At 53.8% G+C, this 16,626-nt stretch overlaps 2 protein-coding genes across 3 annotated transcripts; one reads left to right on the top strand and one right to left on the bottom strand.

Moving 5' to 3' along the window:
- Positions 1-482: 482 nt before the first annotated feature.
- Positions 483-6,659, bottom strand: ATPAF2 (ATP synthase mitochondrial F1 complex assembly factor 2). 2 transcript variants are annotated; one of them, XM_065031313.1, is made up of 8 exons: positions 6,388-6,659; positions 4,802-4,846; positions 4,326-4,471; positions 3,668-3,765; positions 3,416-3,496; positions 3,175-3,287; positions 1,718-1,772; positions 483-1,104 (listed from the first exon to the last, which is right to left on the bottom strand). In XM_065031313.1, the coding sequence occupies exons 1-8, from the start codon at positions 6,515-6,517 to the stop codon at positions 990-992; spliced, it is 783 nt and encodes a 260-aa protein (XP_064887385.1). In that variant the 5' UTR covers positions 6,518-6,659; the 3' UTR covers positions 483-989. The 2 variants fall into 2 exon arrangements, with proteins under 2 accessions (XP_064887385.1, XP_064887384.1); XM_065031312.1 differs by having other exon boundaries at positions 1,718-1,833; positions 6,388-6,655.
- Positions 6,660-6,781: 122 nt separating this feature from the next.
- GID4 (GID complex subunit 4 homolog) lies at positions 6,782-16,167 on the top strand. The gene is made up of 6 exons (XM_065031315.1): positions 6,782-7,120; positions 9,490-9,549; positions 10,239-10,346; positions 11,111-11,212; positions 12,239-12,369; positions 13,465-16,167. The coding sequence occupies exons 1-6, from the start codon at positions 6,908-6,910 to the stop codon at positions 13,526-13,528; spliced, it is 678 nt and encodes a 225-aa protein (XP_064887387.1). The 5' UTR covers positions 6,782-6,907; the 3' UTR covers positions 13,529-16,167.
- Positions 16,168-16,626: the final 459 nt, after the last annotated feature.

Raw genomic sequence — 16,626 nt, 5'->3', positions numbered from 1 at the left:
CAGCTGCTCCACTCAGTCGTGGGCAGCTTCTGAGGAATGATGCTGGCCGGGGCGGCGCGGCTCCAGGCAGGCAGCAAGGAGAAAGGTGGGAAGGTTAAAAGAGAGGGTGGCTGCATACGTGCTCAGGGGAGAGAACAGGTCTTTCTGAAAGCCCCGTGGCAGGTGCTGCCTGTCATACACAGATTTGGCTCGTGGTGCTCTGTGTTTTTGAAGATGGCAGGAGCCCAGGTTCTCCCCCCATCTTGCTCCAGGACTACACAGTCACCTCCCTGCTACTCCTTGACTGCAAGGACAGGGCATTTAGCAGGGAGGAGGTCACACAGAGATGTGGAGCGAACAGATATCTTTAGCAGTTAGTCTCTGCTCAGCTCTGCGTTTATTTTTCTGCCTGCAGCCACCCCAGCACCTGCTGAGAGCCTGGCAGCTCAGGACCTGCGCCACGGTTTGGTGATTAAAACAAAGAAATACTCAGCAGCATTGGCTTTCGGTATCGAGCAGGGGCGTGCCTTTAATCAGAGACCCTGGTGTTACATACAGGCACGCTGAGGGATGAAGAACAGATGCAATGGAGTCTGTTTTCAGATTTCCATAACAAGTGTGTGTCAGGAGCTGGCAGCTATGAAGACATGTGGCATATGCTGGGTATGTCTGTGCCGTGCCCTGCCCGGGAAGGCGTTTCTTTCGTGGGAGCTCCTCTGATGAGTTACAGACATCGGTGACAGTCAGAGCTGCTGTCTTGGGGATGCAGAAGAAGCTCACCTTGACCTTTTCTCCTTGTGGGCTCAAAACTGCTGGCGCAGCGCTGCGGCAGGCGGCCCGAGTGAGGAGCTGCCCACAAAAGTCACAGTCGCTCAGCACAAGGCTGATCGCGGGGAAGGAGCAGTGGCAGGAGGGTGGTTACCAGCCCCTGGGTCACACCAGCAATTCACAGCCTGGCATTTTCCGCCTGTGCCCAGCCCAGCAGCCTCAGTCCTGCAACAGCTTGTGTTTTACAGTCGAGCTCTCTGAACAGAGGTGAACAAAGAGAGTCCCAGCTGCTGTGCGAGCACGCAGCTCGCACAGATCATAGTCGTGGGCCCACTCCACGTTGCCCCAGCGCTGAATCTGAAGGAGAAGAGGAACGTGAGTCAGTTCAGAACTGGATTATGTGCAGACCTGCTCAGCAACTCTCAGTCTCCCTTTTGTGAAACAACCCCCTCAAGAGCTGTGGGATCACTGACTACAGGGTTAGAGAGATGTCCAGCCGAATTCAGTGGAAGGACACGCTTCACCTGCACTGGCGTCTGAGGCAAAGCCCCTTAAAAGGGGAAGATTCCCATCAACTTTAGCCACTTTTGGGTCAGGGGAAGCTTCACACCAGGCCATTTTCCAGCAAGGAAGGTATTAGCTTGGTGTCTACCAAAGCCTCCAGGCTGGATAACCCAGACCAAGAGAAGCCGGCTACAACTCTGCACTTCAGATTCGAGAGGGAGAAAAGCAGCCAGCTGGGTTCTGCAAAGAGAAACTGGGAGCCCCAGGAGAGTTCTGGGCTGTGCCACCCATGGTGTTGCTCTACAGAAGCACACTCCAAATTCTCTCAAATGGGGAGACTGGTGGAGTGGAACCTCTTCTGCAACAGCAGGCACTTCCCTCACCAGTTATTTGTGGAGGGAGATGCATTTGTCATGCTGAGATTATTGCTATTTGAATTATAGGGCTGTTCTGTAACATCATTTACCTGGTATTCTTCCTCCAGACGAGACAGAAGCACGGCTTTCTCGACTGTAATGTGCCTGTCAATCAGACCCATGGACAGAATCAGAGATTTCAGCTGGGTGATTACATATTCTATACCTGGAAGGGAATAACCCAAAACAAACAAGATTCGTGGTTGTTTTTTTCAGCATTATAGCAGCATCTTCATACACTCTGAAAAGACAGCAGAGGTGAAGTACCTCCTTAGGGATTCTGATACCTCCCATTTGCATCTGGGCACTTCAGGGTCAGATCTGCAGTTAACAGCAGACACAAAGTGCTGTTCTGGTCACTGTCACCACAGTGACAAAGGCTTTGCCTTGGAAACCGCCTCCTTTTATTCTGCCACAAACCTGCCCTGTGCAAAGGGAGGGGACACCCATCCATGCCTGACTGTTCCGGAGCTCAGCTGAAAATCCAGGGTGAGAGGGACTCTAAAAGAGCTAAAAGAGCTTTCCACATCCATACCCAAGTGCAGAAAAACACCGTGCAAATGTGTTTGGTGTGCTGTGCCCTGGGAGACCGTGTCGGCAAAGGACACAGCTGATAAAGCAGCAGAGCTCTTTCCGGCCACACCACCAGGCTGCCAGACGTCCCTCTTCAAGGGAGCAGAGCGAGTGCCCAGTGGCCAAGAGACTGGAGCAAATCCCACAGACACGCACAGCCAGGAGGAGCAAAAAGGGCTCAGAGCTGCTGAGCACTCACAGTTCAGCTCGAGCTGATAACAGAGGTGCCTGCACACAGACAGGGTCTAAGGAAGGAACTGAAGTCAGGCTCGTCCTGCGCTGCCAGTCTAGGCCAGACCTTGAATTTCGGGTCTGAAGTTGACCAGCTCCCCTTCTCCAGGGGAGGCACATGCTTTTCACTTCCACCATGCCTACCCATATTACAAACTGTGAGGAAAAGAAATGATGCATCAAAAAATATCTTTACAGGTGAAACGGGAAGGCTCTGCAAGCCCTGCCCCAGGAATCTTGTCCCAAATACCTTTCCTTCGCTGCTCAGTGTCTTCTGTGAGTCTGCTGCTCATTCAAGTCTTGCATTTGAAGACTTGAGGAAACAAATGGTGTTTAATTTCTTTATGTGTCATTCAGCAGTATCAGGTAAAATCAAGTGAGCTATAAAGGGTGAAAGAGTGAGGACCGAGCCATGGACAATTGGAGTGCCAAAGCCCATTTCTTTTCCTGGTAACAAAGTTGGGGACTACATCACTAAAAAGTTTGGCATTAAATAAGTTATTTGTGCTAGAACAGAGCAGACAGCTCGCAGGCCAGCAGTCAGATCCTGAACACCCATAACAAATACAGCTAAGGGACTGGCCTGGAGTTTGAAAACATAAACCTTGTGATTATCTCAGCATATCAGCAGGAGAGGAAAAACATTACACTCTTCTGCCCCATAGAGAGGAACCATCTCCTCTGCTAGCGCGGCCTCTCTCACCTTGCAGGGCCCACATGTTGTAGGACGCCAGATGGCTGATGAAGGTCTCCTTGGTGCTGGCGGGGATGTTTGGCCCCAGGATGCTGGTTGAGGAGCCAATTGCCACATTGTACCTGGAACAATTGCCCAGCCCCTTAGAAAAGCACAGGGCTCGTGGACGTTGCAGCTCTGAGAGTCACAAGCACCAGAGCTCCTCGCCTCAGAAGGGCATAAGCAGACAGAAACATCTTTGACTTCATACCTTTTCTCAGCCCAGGCGACAATGGGATCCCACTCATTCTTCTGCAGCTCTGCCAAAGCAGCCGGCTCCTCCACACGATAGCTGGGAGATTGCAGAACAAAGCCATGCTGGACAATTGCTCCCTGGCAGATCAGAGCCCTGCCATGACCGAGTCACCACAGACACCTCCCCACTTCCCCCAACCACCTTTCCAAAAACAACACTGCGACAAAACAACCTCGCCTCCACACCAGTGGAGCCCCCATCTCATACCAGACAGTGTCGGTCTCCAGGAACTTCACAGCTGCACGGATCAGCTGTGTTTTGTTCCGCTGCGTGGGATTGTCCAGTGCTGTGTTGCACAGGGTGGTCTGCGGGATAAACACAGTTTAAACTGCTGTTATCCAAGGCTTGGGGAAGCAGAAGCTTCCATTGTACAAAGCCAAGAAGAATAATTTGTGACAGAAAACTGAGAGCACATCTGGAAGGGATGCAGGGCCAAAATGTGGCTCATATCATAGGAATCTTCTCGCTGATTTCAGAAGCCTCAGGAGCAGGTCCCTGAAGGACCAAGGCACAGCGTTCACCGACTGCTCCAGAGCTCATCCCATTTCTTCCTACCCTTCCAGTAACTGTCCAGCTCCTTCTCAAGTCTCCCAGTGACAGATTCCCTACCAGTCACCCAGTCAGTATCTAACTGCCCTCACAATGACAAGCTCCTCCCCAGTGCCCAGCCAAAGTCCCAGCCTCTTGTCTGTTTCCATGAGCATCAGGACAACCTGCTTTCTCCATGTTTTGCATTTGGAGACTGTTCTCATGTCTACAGAATTGCGATTCCTTGGCTTTAATCCCAAATTCCTTGACGCAACTGCTCCCAGCACACCGTGTTCTCCTCTGCCAAGGTCTGGGTGCCCCCGGCTGTCGGGCTCACCAGATGCATGGTGTAGAACTTGATGGTGTCTTTCTGGGAATCCCACTCTGTTGCCACTGCAATGGCCAAGGCCTCGCTGGGCACAGTGAAGAGCTTGGCCTGGGGTGTTTTCAGTTTCCGATGGTCCAGGTTTATTTCGAAGCCTCCTGGGGAATCAGAGTAGAAATCCTGGGGAATCAAAGAGGAGCAGGCACTAAGGAACAACAGACAACCCCACAGCAGGAGCAGAACTGGAGCTCACAGGAGCACAGGACCAGAGATAGCTGAGTTTCCCACAATCATTTTGGACATACTTTCCCCAAAATAGTCTTGGAAGCTGTTTCCTACCACACAGTTTTACACAACAGGCTAGTGGCAAACACCCGGCTCACACGGCCTGGGGTGCAGGCGTGTCATGCTCCTGCTGAAGCAGTGAGGGCTGACAGTGTCCCTCCCGGGTACCAGCCCCTCCATCCTGTCCCAGCATCTGTACTCACCTTCTCCTTGAGAGATGCTCACATTCTGGTAAAACCTCTTCCTCTCTGGGGGCAAAAACAGAGCCGATCAGAGGGGAGTTAGAGGAGGTTCAGTACCTTCCCCTGTGTCTCACTGCAGCCAGAGCCCTCAAGGTGGCTTGATGGCCTCAAATTGTGCCGGGGAGGTTTAGATTCGATATTGGGAACAATTTCTTCCTGAAAAGGTCTGTCAGGCATTGGAACAGGCTGCCCAGGGCAGTGGTGGAGTCACCATCCCTGGAGGGGTTGAACAGACACAGAGATGAGGTTCTCAGGGACATGGGTTGGGATAATGGTTGGACTTGATGATTTTAAAGGTCTTTTCCAGACAAAGTGATTCTATGATTCTACTCTGATGATGCATCTGCTGGCAGAGCCACAGCTGCCAGCTCAGAGTGTGCCAGGGCAGGACGCTGCTCCCTCCACTGTGACGGGTTTATTGTAGACACGACAGAAACAGCTGGATGGTGCTGGTGACACGTTGTCCATGCTGCAGTGTGTCACTGAGTCACCGAGGGAGGAAGCAGCTCCCATAGCCACCTCCAGCCCACACATCCCTGCTCAGGAGCACAGTGAGCCCGAGCGAACCGCAGGTCTGTTTCAAGAGCAGCCTCTTTTCCTACCAGCTGCTGCATGCTTGTGTTGCAAAAGCTTGTATTGCTCACACAAGGCAGGGAGAATCCACAAACCATTCCCCTGATGACAGCAACCAGATCATAAATCCCAGACCCATAAATCTACCTCATGAAGGGTGAAGCGAGCAAACCAGGCTGCAGGTCTGTTATTCTAAGCTATTAAAAAAAGGTCATTTCTGCTGAGGAATCAGAAGAGGATTTGCTCACGCTCAGTGCCCTGCAAGCTTCGGGGCCTCAGAAAACTCCACACTGCTAAGGTGCAGCTCTGAAAAGATGAATGTGTGTGTACCCCAGGGGGGACCTGAGTCACATAAGGGGGCTCTGCCCCCCCACAATGATTCACTGCAACTCCACAGCCTCCCCTACACAGAATGAGGCTCATTGGACTGTCCTCAAACCCACACGTTTCCAGCAAAGTCTGTGGAGGGTACACGTGGCCCAGAACGTGCCTGTTTGGGGGTTGGACCAAATGACCTCTAAAGGTCCCTTCCAACCCACACTATTTATGATTCTGTGATTCTGTGAACCACTCCGGCTGGGTCCCATACCCCTAGAACCCACCAAAACACAGAAGCAAACGGGTGCAGCGAGGGCTTGGCCAGGCTGCCAGCGCCCCCCACTCTGAACCCCCAGTAACACCAGCACAAGGGCGGGAGGGGAGGCCCCGCAGCGGGGCCGCGTTACCGGGGATGCTGAAAGGCCCCGGGGACCCCGCGGGGCTGCGCTGGGAGCGCTCCCGGCCCCGCCGGGGAGATCGGGCCCTTCCCACCCGCCCCGAGTTGCCGAGCCCACCGTACCCCGCCCGGGGTGACCTTAATAGGCCCCACCGGGGGCGGGGGAAGAAGCTCCCAGCGGGACCAGCCCCGCCGGGCCAGGGAAGGGTCCCGGTTCCCCTCCCCGATGGGGGCTGGAGAGGCCCCGGCGCTCCCTCACCTGCCGGCGGGGCGTAGGCCCGACCCCCGCCCGGCCCCACCGGGCCGCTCCCAGCAGCGGCAGGAGGCGGTCGAGGGAACCGGGCCGGCGGGGGGCGGCCCCACAGCAGCCGGCGGCAGCCGCTCCACATCGCGGCGAGGAGGAACCGCCGCCGCCTCCTTCCCGCTCAGCGCGGCTCCGCGGGCGCCGCCATGTTGCCGCGGCGACAGCCAATCCCCATCGCGACCGCGTTTTGCCCCTTCGGCCGCCCCGTCCCGCCGGGAGTGGCGGAGGAAAAACTACGACTCCCAGCAGTGCCCGCGGCCGCGCCTGCCGGGAGGAAGCGCGTGCTCCGCCGCCGCGGCCAATCAGCGCCCGGCACCGCCCCTCCCGCAGCGCCCGCGAGGGCCAATGGGAGCGCGCGGAGGCGCTGCCGGGAGGCCCTGAGCCAGGCGGCGGCCTCGCCGTGCGGGAGCGGAGCGGGCGGCGCCCCCGGCCGCGCTCGGCCCCGGCCACGCTGGCGCCCGGGGACCCTCCCGAAATGCCGGTGCGGAGCGAGCGGTGCCGCGCGGGCGGGGCGGCGGGTTCGGCCTCCTCGGCGCCCTCCGGAGCGGCCGCCAGCAGCCTGGTGCCGCCGCCCCCCATCAACACGGCGCAGCCCGGCGTGGCCACCTCGCTGCTCTACAGCGGCGCCAAGTTCCGCGGGCAGCAGCGCAGCAAAGGCAACGCCTACGAGGTGGAGGTCGTCATGCAGGTGAGGGGCCCGCCGGTGCCGCCTCCCCCCGGGCCCGGCGCGGCTCCGCGCTCCTCAGGCCGCGGCCGCCGGTCCCGCCTCCCCGGTCCCCTCAGGCCGCGGCCGCCGCTCCCGGGCCCTCCCGGCCCCCTCAGGCCCGGGCGACTTTCCTCCCGCTCTCCCGGCTGCCGCCGTCCTCCTCTCAAGTTCTCCTCAGACCCCGGTTGCTGCCCGCCCCGGGCCGGTGTCTGCCTTCCCCCGGTTCCCTCAGAAGCAGATGTTGCTGTGTCGTCAGTTTCCGTCCCTCGACCCCAGCGCGGTCTGTGACTAAGGAGGGGTCTCTCAGTTCCATTAGTCCCAGCGTCCCTGTTCCCCTCAGCCCCACCGAGGTGGGACCAGGGGCCTTGGGGGGGCTGGAAAGGCCCATGGTCCATCCCACTCTGCTCCCCTCACCTGATGGTGCCTCCCTGTGATTCCCCTGGTGCCATCAAGCCTTGGAGTGGCTGTGAGTCCTCAGGCTCTGGAGCGATCTCTGTCCCCCTTTGTCCTCCCTTTCCTTTCAGGATTAGTGGAGAAGACCCTGATCTTTTCCCCTCAGGGCCGCCTCCTTGCTCCCTTCCCCTCAAACCCTGAGGAGACCCCACTGCCCTCAGTCCTTTCACCCCACATCTTTGCCTCATTCTTAGCAAGGTTCATAACCCAGGATTCTTTCCCCATTCCCTTCAGGCTCTCCGTGTGCCTCTGTGCCACACAGCAGAAGGCTGAGAGCCCAGCTTAGAGTGGATGTTGTCCTGGGAAGTCCTTGCCATGGGACAGCCTGTGTTTCAGACCTAGCTAGAGTTCAGCAGGGATCCAGGTCCCAGTCTCCTGGCTGGACCTGGGACCCAGCGTTCCCCATCCCTGGGGTGTCAGAGGCTCCCCAGGCTGAGCAGGGAGCCTGGGGCAAATTTTGGTGGTCATCTGTGGCAGGAATGCAGCTAGACAGCTGTAGTGCCCAGCTGTGCCAAGGAATGGGGATGCTGGCTCGTGTGGCTTTCCCGTTCCTCCCTGCAGTCATTGTCACCCTGCATGCTTTATTTTTAGTCGTAAGCATTGGCACGATGGCTTTGGGCAGAGCTGGGAAGGTGTGGAGTCACTAGTATGTGGGCAAGCTAGACGTCTGATACGCGCTGAGCACCCTGCGAGTCACAGCTTTGTTCCCACGGGGTCTTGGGGACCGTGATTGAGCGCGTAGTGACCGCGGTGATGGAACCTAACGCGTGTCCTGGCGTTGTGGAGCAGTGTCGGAGCCCCAGGGTCAGCACAGAGGGTAGTGTTTGAACCAGGCCATCCGTTTTCATGTACGGTCCTCCCCTTGTCAGCAGCACGAGTGTACCTGGAACTGTTTGTTGTGCTGGGGACATCCCATGGCTGATGAGCTTCACTGCACGCTGCCTTCTCGCAGGGGCTTTGTGCTAAAAATGCTGCTGTTTTGCGCGTGTCAGCTGAGGAGAGGTGGCTGCTGAGTGCAGAGAAATGGCGCTTTCCTTTGATCACAAGTGGGGAAGATCCATCTTCTCACAGATTATGTTTGCGCTTCCCCAAATAACTCGCTTCTCCCTTTGAAAACTGATCTGGAGATGGTGGCAGGGGGGAAAGCTTGGAAAATCCCCTTATTTTAAAGGTGCTTGGAATAGGCACGGCCCCCTGTCAGCTTCTGTGCAGCGAGATACAGCCCCGTAACTCAAAAAAAGGGTTGCACAAAAGCAGTAGACTGAGGAGAGGCCTCTTTGAGATGCACAAGATGTTGTGTGGTTTCTGAGGAGGCTTTGACATGTGCCATGACAGGTCCTGGGCAGAGAGTACGGACAGCATGTTAGAGAGATGTGGGTCAGGCCTGTTAAATAAGCTGGTAGTGAAGCTCAGGGCCACAATTTCTTCCTCCAGCCTGGATTATTTCCAGTAAATAGATGCTTTTTCTCACCTGAATGTCAGTTCACTGGAAGCAGTTAACTGGGCAATGTGGGCGCTGGGGATGTGGGCGATTCTACCAGTGGTGTTCTCACGTGGAAAAACTGAGTCTGCTTTCTTCTGGGTGGATCGGGGGAGTTGCTTCCCATGAGAGATCTCTGGGCAGGGGGTGCTGCCTCGGTGCGATGGAGCTGGAAACGAGGGGGGTGTCGTCAGGCCTGGGATATGGGGACTGTCACAGGTGAGCTGGGCACCTGTGATTGTTCTTCCCGAGTGGTTCCCAGCCATGAGGAAGGGCTGTAGTGTGAGTGTTGGGCAATGAACTGGGCAGTCTGTAGCAGTTGAAGCTGAAATTGGCCTCAGAGGGGTTAGAAACTGCTTTGGGTCAACTGAGTCCCTTTGTGTATATGCTTATGGTTGGACTTTGCACTCTTTTCTAGCATGTGGATATGGAAAACTCCTATCTCTGTGGATACTTGAAGATTAAAGGCCTTACAGAGGTGAGTGTTAACTGCAGAACAACAAGAAAAGGTGCTGTGGAAAGGTTGTTTTTTTTTTTCCCCCTGGTGGGATAGGAGAAGCTGCCACCAGAAATAGGAAGTGGAGAGATTGAGCATATATTAAATTTGACCACTAAATAGTTTAATAATATCCAACCTAAAAAAACCTGGCGCAACCTGAGGCCATTTCCTTCCTTTGAGGATCTCACTCGCCCCAACTGAGCCCGCTGTTCCCTGCTTGTGTTCTCCTCATTCGGTGCCACTGCACAGCCAAGGAGAAGCACCTTCACCCCGCTGAGGTGGCTTCATCCAGCCCTTGGGCTTTGCAGCAGCTGCTGGGTGTCCGCTGGGCAGTGGCACTGGCTGTAAACGGTACTTGGGATGGTCCAGCTGGGAGTTTCCCTGCAGTCCAGCTCTGACACTGCTCCTTCTGGTTTCTTGAAGTGAAGAGAGAGGCAGAGAGAGAGTCCAGGATAAGAAGGTGGAGGCTGCATGTGTGTACAAGTCAGATTTGGAGAGGTGTGGGGCAGAGCGTGCTGCTTGGAGGGACAGGAGCACCTTAGATTATCCAGAGCTCTTCCTGCAAAATGCTGCTTTTCACTGGGCACGTGCTTCTCTCTCTGTGTTTTGAGTTCCTGTCTCTAGGTGACGCATCTTCTGACCTCCCCTTTGCCTCTCTTCTCTCCTAGGAATACCCAACCCTCACCACTTTCTTTGAAGGGGAAATAATCAGTAAAAAGCACCCTTTCTTAACGCGCAAATGGGATGCTGACGAAGATGTGGATCGTAAACACTGGGTAACTAAATCGGGGGGACAGATGTAGGTCTGATGCAGCCCTGGCTGAGCACCTGGTTCGGAGATGAGGTGCAGAGGGTGTCCGTGCAAGAGCTGTCAGAAGGGCCTGGACAGTTCTTAGTTTTGAGTGTCTCCCTCCTAACCCATGTTGGGATCTCTGGAACTCAAGGTTCCTTCAGCAGGCTGTTGGCTCTGACCCAGCAGAAGGGTGGAGGTGTCTTGTTTTCCACTTACCAGCTCTGGGGTTGGAAAGGAGCTGGAACAATCCCTGTCTCTTGCACCCCTAGGAGAACACACTCCTTTTTTTTGAAGACTTATCACAAAATGGGGTGGAGAAGGGGAGAGGAGCCCCTTTGGCATGGACAGGTCGGTTGGTACCCATGTCCCAGCCGCCCCAGCCCTGTGCTCAGGGCAGGGTGTCTCTGTCACTGCGTGCTGGGTCGGGGCCACAGCAGCCAGCTCATTGCTTCCCCGCCTCGACCTTCGCTGCTGTTTACCAGACTTTGATGTTTATTATGTTTCTGTCAGAATATCATCTTCTGGAAGTGTAGGAGCTTCTCCAGCCGGGCTGGATGTGGTCCTGGGTGTCTGGCAATCCTCTGTGTTCCCCTGTGTTTGTCTTGGGGTGTGCATTTAGCAGCCCCTTGGGTGAGGATTCCCTGTTCCGTAGCAGTTCTTCCCTCCTAAATAGCAGCTGGCACTACTGAGCTTTACTCCTGAAATAAGCATCCTGATTTTTTTTTCTTCTTTTCTTTTTTGTTTCAGGGGAAGTTCCAAGCTTTTTACCAGTATGCAAAAACATTTAACTCTGATGATTTTGATTATGAGGATCTGAAAAATGGGGACTATGTCTTCATGAGATGGAAGGTAAACTCCCTATGTCTGCTTCTCTGATGAGCTGCTTACAGGCGACTGATGGAGGCTTGTGGTGTCTGAAATCTCTTCCAACTATGCTGGTTTAATGAAAGGTCTGACCCTTCCAACCTCGTAACCCACCACACTTGCAAATTCCAGTGTGACTCCTGTCTAGCCAGCTAATTGTGTCCTTAAGGGTTGCAGTCACGGCTGAAAACACAACAGGAAAATCTTGCTTGATGATGCTCCTGAGGATGAGAGAATTGGTGTATTTGGTCCCTGTGCGGTGCCTGTGTGTGATGCAGACTGGCCAGTCTGCACCTCTGCTCTTCACCTGGATTGATTCCTCCCTCTCTGTGCAGCTGTGATGGGAGGAAATCATAGAATCACAGAAAGGTCTGGGTTGGAAGAGACCTTTACAGATCATCTGGTTAATCCCCCTCCCATGCCGTGGGCAGGAATGTCTTGTTGCTTAAAGCCCTGTCCAGCCTCACTCAAACCCATCCAGGGAATGGGGCATCTGCAGCTTCTCTGGACAGCCTGTTCCAGTGTCTCACCACCCTCACAGCAAATAATTTCTTCCTTATATTTAATCTAAAGCTCCCCTCTCTTAGTTTAAAACCATTACCCATTGTCCTGTTGCTACAGGCCGTGTTAAAGGTCCCTCTATCTTCCTTATAAGCCCATTGAAAAGCTGCAATAAGGTCTCCCTGGGGCTGTCTTTTCGTCATCAGGCAGCTCTGATTCCTACAATTGGCTTCTGGTTTGCAGGGGGCAGGTGCTGAACTAAAACTGGTCTCCTGCACTCTTTAAAACTGGTTCTGTTCTCAGTCGTCTGTTTCCCTGTGAGATTCCTACGGTGACAGGTGGTGAAAGAACACACAGGTCTCTGGTCTGGGCTGCTGCAAGCGCAGGGAGCGCTCAGCTGGGAATGCCTTCCTGTTAATGGGGGATAGTATTTGGTTTAGGGGTGCAGATTGGGATGGGAGGGTAGTGTTTGACCAGCACTTTAAAATATAGTCTGTGTTTTGTGTGCAGGAACAGTTCCTAGTCCCAGATCACACTATCAAAGACATCAGTGGTGCTTCCTTTGCTGGTTTCTATTACATCTGCTTCCAGAAGTCAGCAGCATCTATAGAGGGCTATTACTACCATAGGAGTTCAGAATGGTAAGGAAGCTCCTTTCCTGCTGTGGGCTGACGTGTGGCTCCTCAAATGAAGTGGTGACTCCTCTTCTGCTTGTCCCCAGCCTTCAGAGTGTCCAGGGCATGCTTCTCTGGGCTGGGAGGGATGTTCAGGCTGGACTGCGGGGCAGAAGGGAGGGTATATGTGGCCAGAGCAGGCTGGTGCAGCCTGTTTGTGGGGTGTAAAGCGCTGCTCTTTTTGCACAGCTGGGGATAATTGGGCTGGCAATGTGGCACAGGGGAGATAAGAGGTCTGGAGACATGTTGTGGCAAGAGGTACATCTCTGAGGTATGTTGCGTGGCAGACACGGGCTGTGGTTCACTAAAAACATCCCTCCAGAAGCTGGGTCTCCTGCCCTCCCCTAAGGACAGGTGCGTTAAGGCAGCCTGGCCTCGTGTGCTCCCTCAGTTGGCACTTTGCCCAGTGATTCCAGCTTTGAGTTTGTCCATCAGAGGATGTCAGAGGGGCCTTTGAGAAGGAGCTGAGTACTTTCTCGTGTGTAACAGGTTGGCTGTTGCTCCCTTCACGCAGAAATCTCGTTAGGCCTGTACTTTGTAGTCCAAGGTCCTTGGGGTGTTGCTGTAAGACACAGGGAACAGTCAAAGTTAATTGGTTGGTTTCTCGTTAAAGCCATGTGACAAGTAGCTGTGGAGAGATCTTTTCTCTCTGATGGTGTCAGATATTTGTCACGTGCGGCAAGTGAATCTGTAGGGTGGCTGGAAACTCTGCGTGGGGGGGAAGGTACTTGGGAAGCTTTCAGACAAACCCCCTTGAGCTGAGCTTTGAAAGACCTGAGCGTAATTTGCACTTGTAGCAAACGCTGTTTGAACATGAAAGTTTTTGAACTTCAAAAGCTGTCCAAAAACCACAGGCAGCCCACCCGAATGCAGCCTGGCTGCTGGTGGCTCAAAGAATGGGAATGAGAACGATGCTGAGTCCTCCCAGGGTTTTGGCACCGTGGGTAAGCGGGTGTTGGGTGCTGGACACCCCCACGACCCCAAGAGGGAAGAGAAGAGCCAACCACTGGGATGTCTCCTGCTCTGCATAACCCTCTTGTCTCCCTTTTCCATCTCTCGCAGGTATCAGTCATTGAATTTAACTCACGTTCCTGAGCACAGCGCTCCTATCTACGAATTCCGGTGACAACCTGTCCAGAACTGATACTGCACGGACGCAAAGTGGGCAGGAGAGCATGGCCTGCCAGGAGAACTGTGTCCCCGTCACAGCATGGGAATGCACGCTTCTCTCCTGCCCCTCGGACTCGTGAGAGAGAGAGAGAGCCTGAACGTTAACCCACCCAGCCCAAGGAGCGTGGCTGCTGGAGCCACTCCTGTCGAGTGGCGATTTGATCTTTAATCTGGTTTTGAGCTACCTTTAAATGCACTTTCTTATTGCACAGCTAGTTTCTCTATCACTGAAATTCTGCCCAGCTCTCCTCTGGAAGCTGTTTCTCAGTAGCTGGGAATCAGTGGTTTATCCTCTGAGTAATAAGAAAATATAAGCTCAGCTCTTATATTTTCCTTGTTACAGTCTGATAATGGGTTGAAATCGCCAGGATTCAGGTTTGTTGCCCATATTACCAGCTCTGATGCTCCCGTGTGTGAGGCTCTGCGTGGCGGAGCGCTGCTCGGCTGCAGGGGCTGTTTGAGGGGGTGTTGGCTGAGATGGATGAGGCTTGAACGAGTCTTTGCTTGGCACTGGCTAACAAGGTTTAGCCAGAGCTGCAGAGCTTGCAGGAACGCCAGCCCTTTGGAGCTGGGAACTGTTCCGATGTCTGGATACGCCACTGGGAATTAATTTGATGTATGGACTTCCAGGCTCTCAAGTAAAGTGGATCTGAACTCTGCTTATAGGTGTATATTTGCTCTTTACTTAAGGGTAAAAAAAGAAGGAAAAAAAAAAAAAAGAAAAAAAAAAAAGAAAAAAGAAAAAAAAAACTTTTATTAAAAGTATTTTTATGGTTCCTTTTCCCAAGGACCCTATGGCAAATGCACAAGTACTCGATTACATTTTACCGTTTTCACATTGAAAACCGGGAATGTCCGCATTAGTTTTTATATCTGTGTATGTAATCAGCTAATCGCTTTGGGAAAGTAACGGGAGTGCGGGTGGTGAGCGGCATTGCAGGGGCAGCTCTGCGACTGCTCAGCACTTGTACTCGCTCTTCATGCTTCACCACCACCTCTGCTTCGTACCTTTTTACAAGGAAAAAAAAGAAAAGAAAACAAAACAACAAACACCCCCCCAGTAGCTCTCCTCTGACTTTGAAATGTTTCAAGTGATATAACTTAAGGCTTGTGTGCCAAAGTGTGTGTGTGTATGCGCGTGTGGGTTTGTTGTTTGTTTTTTTTTTTAAAGATATTTTAAAAGTTGGCCTTGGTTGTATATTTAATGTGACAGTCCCACCTGTGGGGCTTTCGGGAGAGTTTAGTTTGTGGTTTTTTGGCTGTTTTAAAAGCAACCCCCTCCAAGCAGGCATGTGTTGCGATGTTGAGGACAGGTTTGAGCCTGGGAGAGGAAAGTGAAGCCTCCGCGTGTCTGGCGCCAAGGTGGTTCGGGTTTTCTTCTTTTTAACTCAATTTCTTCCCTTCGGCAGCACGTCTGTCTGGTTTACTGCAGCAGCTGAAGCCTTAATGAGAATATTCAGGTCTCAATGAGCCCATTTTCTATATTCCAAGTCGGGATCTTGCGTGATGGAGACGCGGCCGGGCTGGCCTGAGGAGATGATGCGGAAAGCACCCGCCTCACACGTGCCCTTCGCCGCGGATCCTTCCTTTTCTCCAGCACAAACAGAGAGAGACCTGCTCACAGGAGAACGGGGGCAGAGCTGGCAGGACCCGCCCCGTGTCGGAGGAAGCCTGTGCCATTGTCTTGGCCGTGATTTGTAGAGGAGTGGGAGAGCAATTAGAGGTGTGGGGGTAGAGGAGCTGCGAGCAGAGCATTTGGAAACTGAATTCCCATTTTATTCTTCTCGTCTTGGAGAAACTCGTCCCCTTTGGTGATGGGGAGTGGGGCTTCCTCACGGCTGGTGCTGGGACTCATCCTGGATTTAGAGGTGAAAGTCGGTGGTGCTGCTCTGCTGTGACCACGCGTGGGGGTGAAGCACCTCCCAGGTGCTGTGTGGACTCGGGTGCCCCCCGCCGTCAGCTGTTCACAGCCCCCCACAGCCGTCTGGGTGCGATTTCAGTGGCAATGCCAGTTTGCTGCCCTCCCCAGGACTAGACACTTGAGTTTCTGACGTGGTTTAGTTGAATTAACACTGTGGTTGTTGGTGGGCGCTGGGTTAGGAAGGGTCTTGGGGTGGTTTAATACATAGAACTACCCTCTGAAGTTTTTCTCTGAGATGTGATATGTTGCGAGAAGGGTGAGGAAGGAGCGTCCTGCTCTCTGCCTGTCACCTTCCCACCATCCTGAAGCCAATTTCGGCTGAAATCCAAAACCACCCCGTGGGACACATGTGGTGGGTGCAGAGCAGGTCCTGAGCTGAGAGGTTTGCAGGGACTGTCGGTGTTGAGATCTTCCTTTCTTTAAAGCCTTCGTTTTGGTTTTCTTTTTCTTTGACTCATTTGATAAGCTGAGGAGCCATGTTATGTATGTCGTGGTGTGTTGAGAGAACAGGGCAGGATTTGGGGTGCGGAGGTAAGAAATGGGGGATTTGGTCTTGGAAGAAGTTGCGATGTCTCTTTTTAACCATGGTGGCTGCACAGGGGCAGGGGGAGCCGGGGCCGAGGGGATGTTTTGCCGAGTGATCAACGTCCAAATTAAAGATGAAATGTATTTCAGGGGTCTGTGTCTGTCTGTGTTTGTCAACCAAAGCGTTTCTCGGTTCTGGGGGTGAGCTCTGCTTCATCTCTCCCACTCAAGGGTTTCTCTAGGAATCCAATAAGCTGCTGATTGCCATAAATCCTGGGGTCAGTTTTGGGCCCCTCACACCAAGAAAGGCCTTGAGGTGCTGGAGCGAGTTGAGAGAAGGGAACGGAGCTGGTGAGGAGCTGGAGCACAAGTGTGATGGAGCGGCTGAGGGACCTGGGGGGTTCAGCTGGAGAACAGGAGCTGAGGGGAGACCTTCTGATCTCTGAACTGCCTGAAAGGAGCTTGGAGCCAGGGGGGTCGGGCTCTGCTCCCCAGGAACAAGCGCCAGGACCAGAGGAAACGGCCTCAAGTTGCACCAGGGGAGGTTGAGGTTGGATCTGGGGAACAATTTATTCCCGGAAAGAGCTCGTGGAGGTGAGCTTTTCAGG

This window comes from Columba livia, chromosome 15 (genome assembly GCF_036013475.1).
Source record: "Columba livia isolate bColLiv1 breed racing homer chromosome 15, bColLiv1.pat.W.v2, whole genome shotgun sequence".
Classification (NCBI taxonomy): Eukaryota; Metazoa; Chordata; class Aves; order Columbiformes; family Columbidae; genus Columba; species Columba livia.
This window is presented reverse-complemented; position numbering and strand designations above follow the sequence as displayed.

Bases quoted from the DNA above. Each gene is read 5' to 3' on its own strand.
- ATPAF2 (XM_065031312.1), bottom strand. From the start codon at position 6,517: ATGTGGAGCGGCTGCCGCCGGCTGCTGTGGGGCCGCCCCCCGCCGGCC. The intron at 3,497-3,667 runs GTATGAGATGGG...GCAATCTCCCAG, and splicing joins CTGGAGACCGACACTGTCTG to CTATCGTGTGGAGGAGCCGG. The intron at 1,834-3,174 runs GTGAGAGAGGCC...ATTCCCTTCCAG, and splicing joins CAACATGTGGGCCCTGCAAG to GTATAGAATATGTAATCACC.
- GID4 (XM_065031315.1), top strand. From the start codon at position 6,908: ATGCCGGTGCGGAGCGAGCGGTGCCGCGCGGGCGGGGCGGCGGGTTCG. The intron at 11,213-12,238 runs GTAAACTCCCTA...TTTTGTGTGCAG, and splicing joins ATGTCTTCATGAGATGGAAG to GAACAGTTCCTAGTCCCAGA. The intron at 12,370-13,464 runs GTAAGGAAGCTC...CATCTCTCGCAG, and splicing joins TACCATAGGAGTTCAGAATG to GTATCAGTCATTGAATTTAA.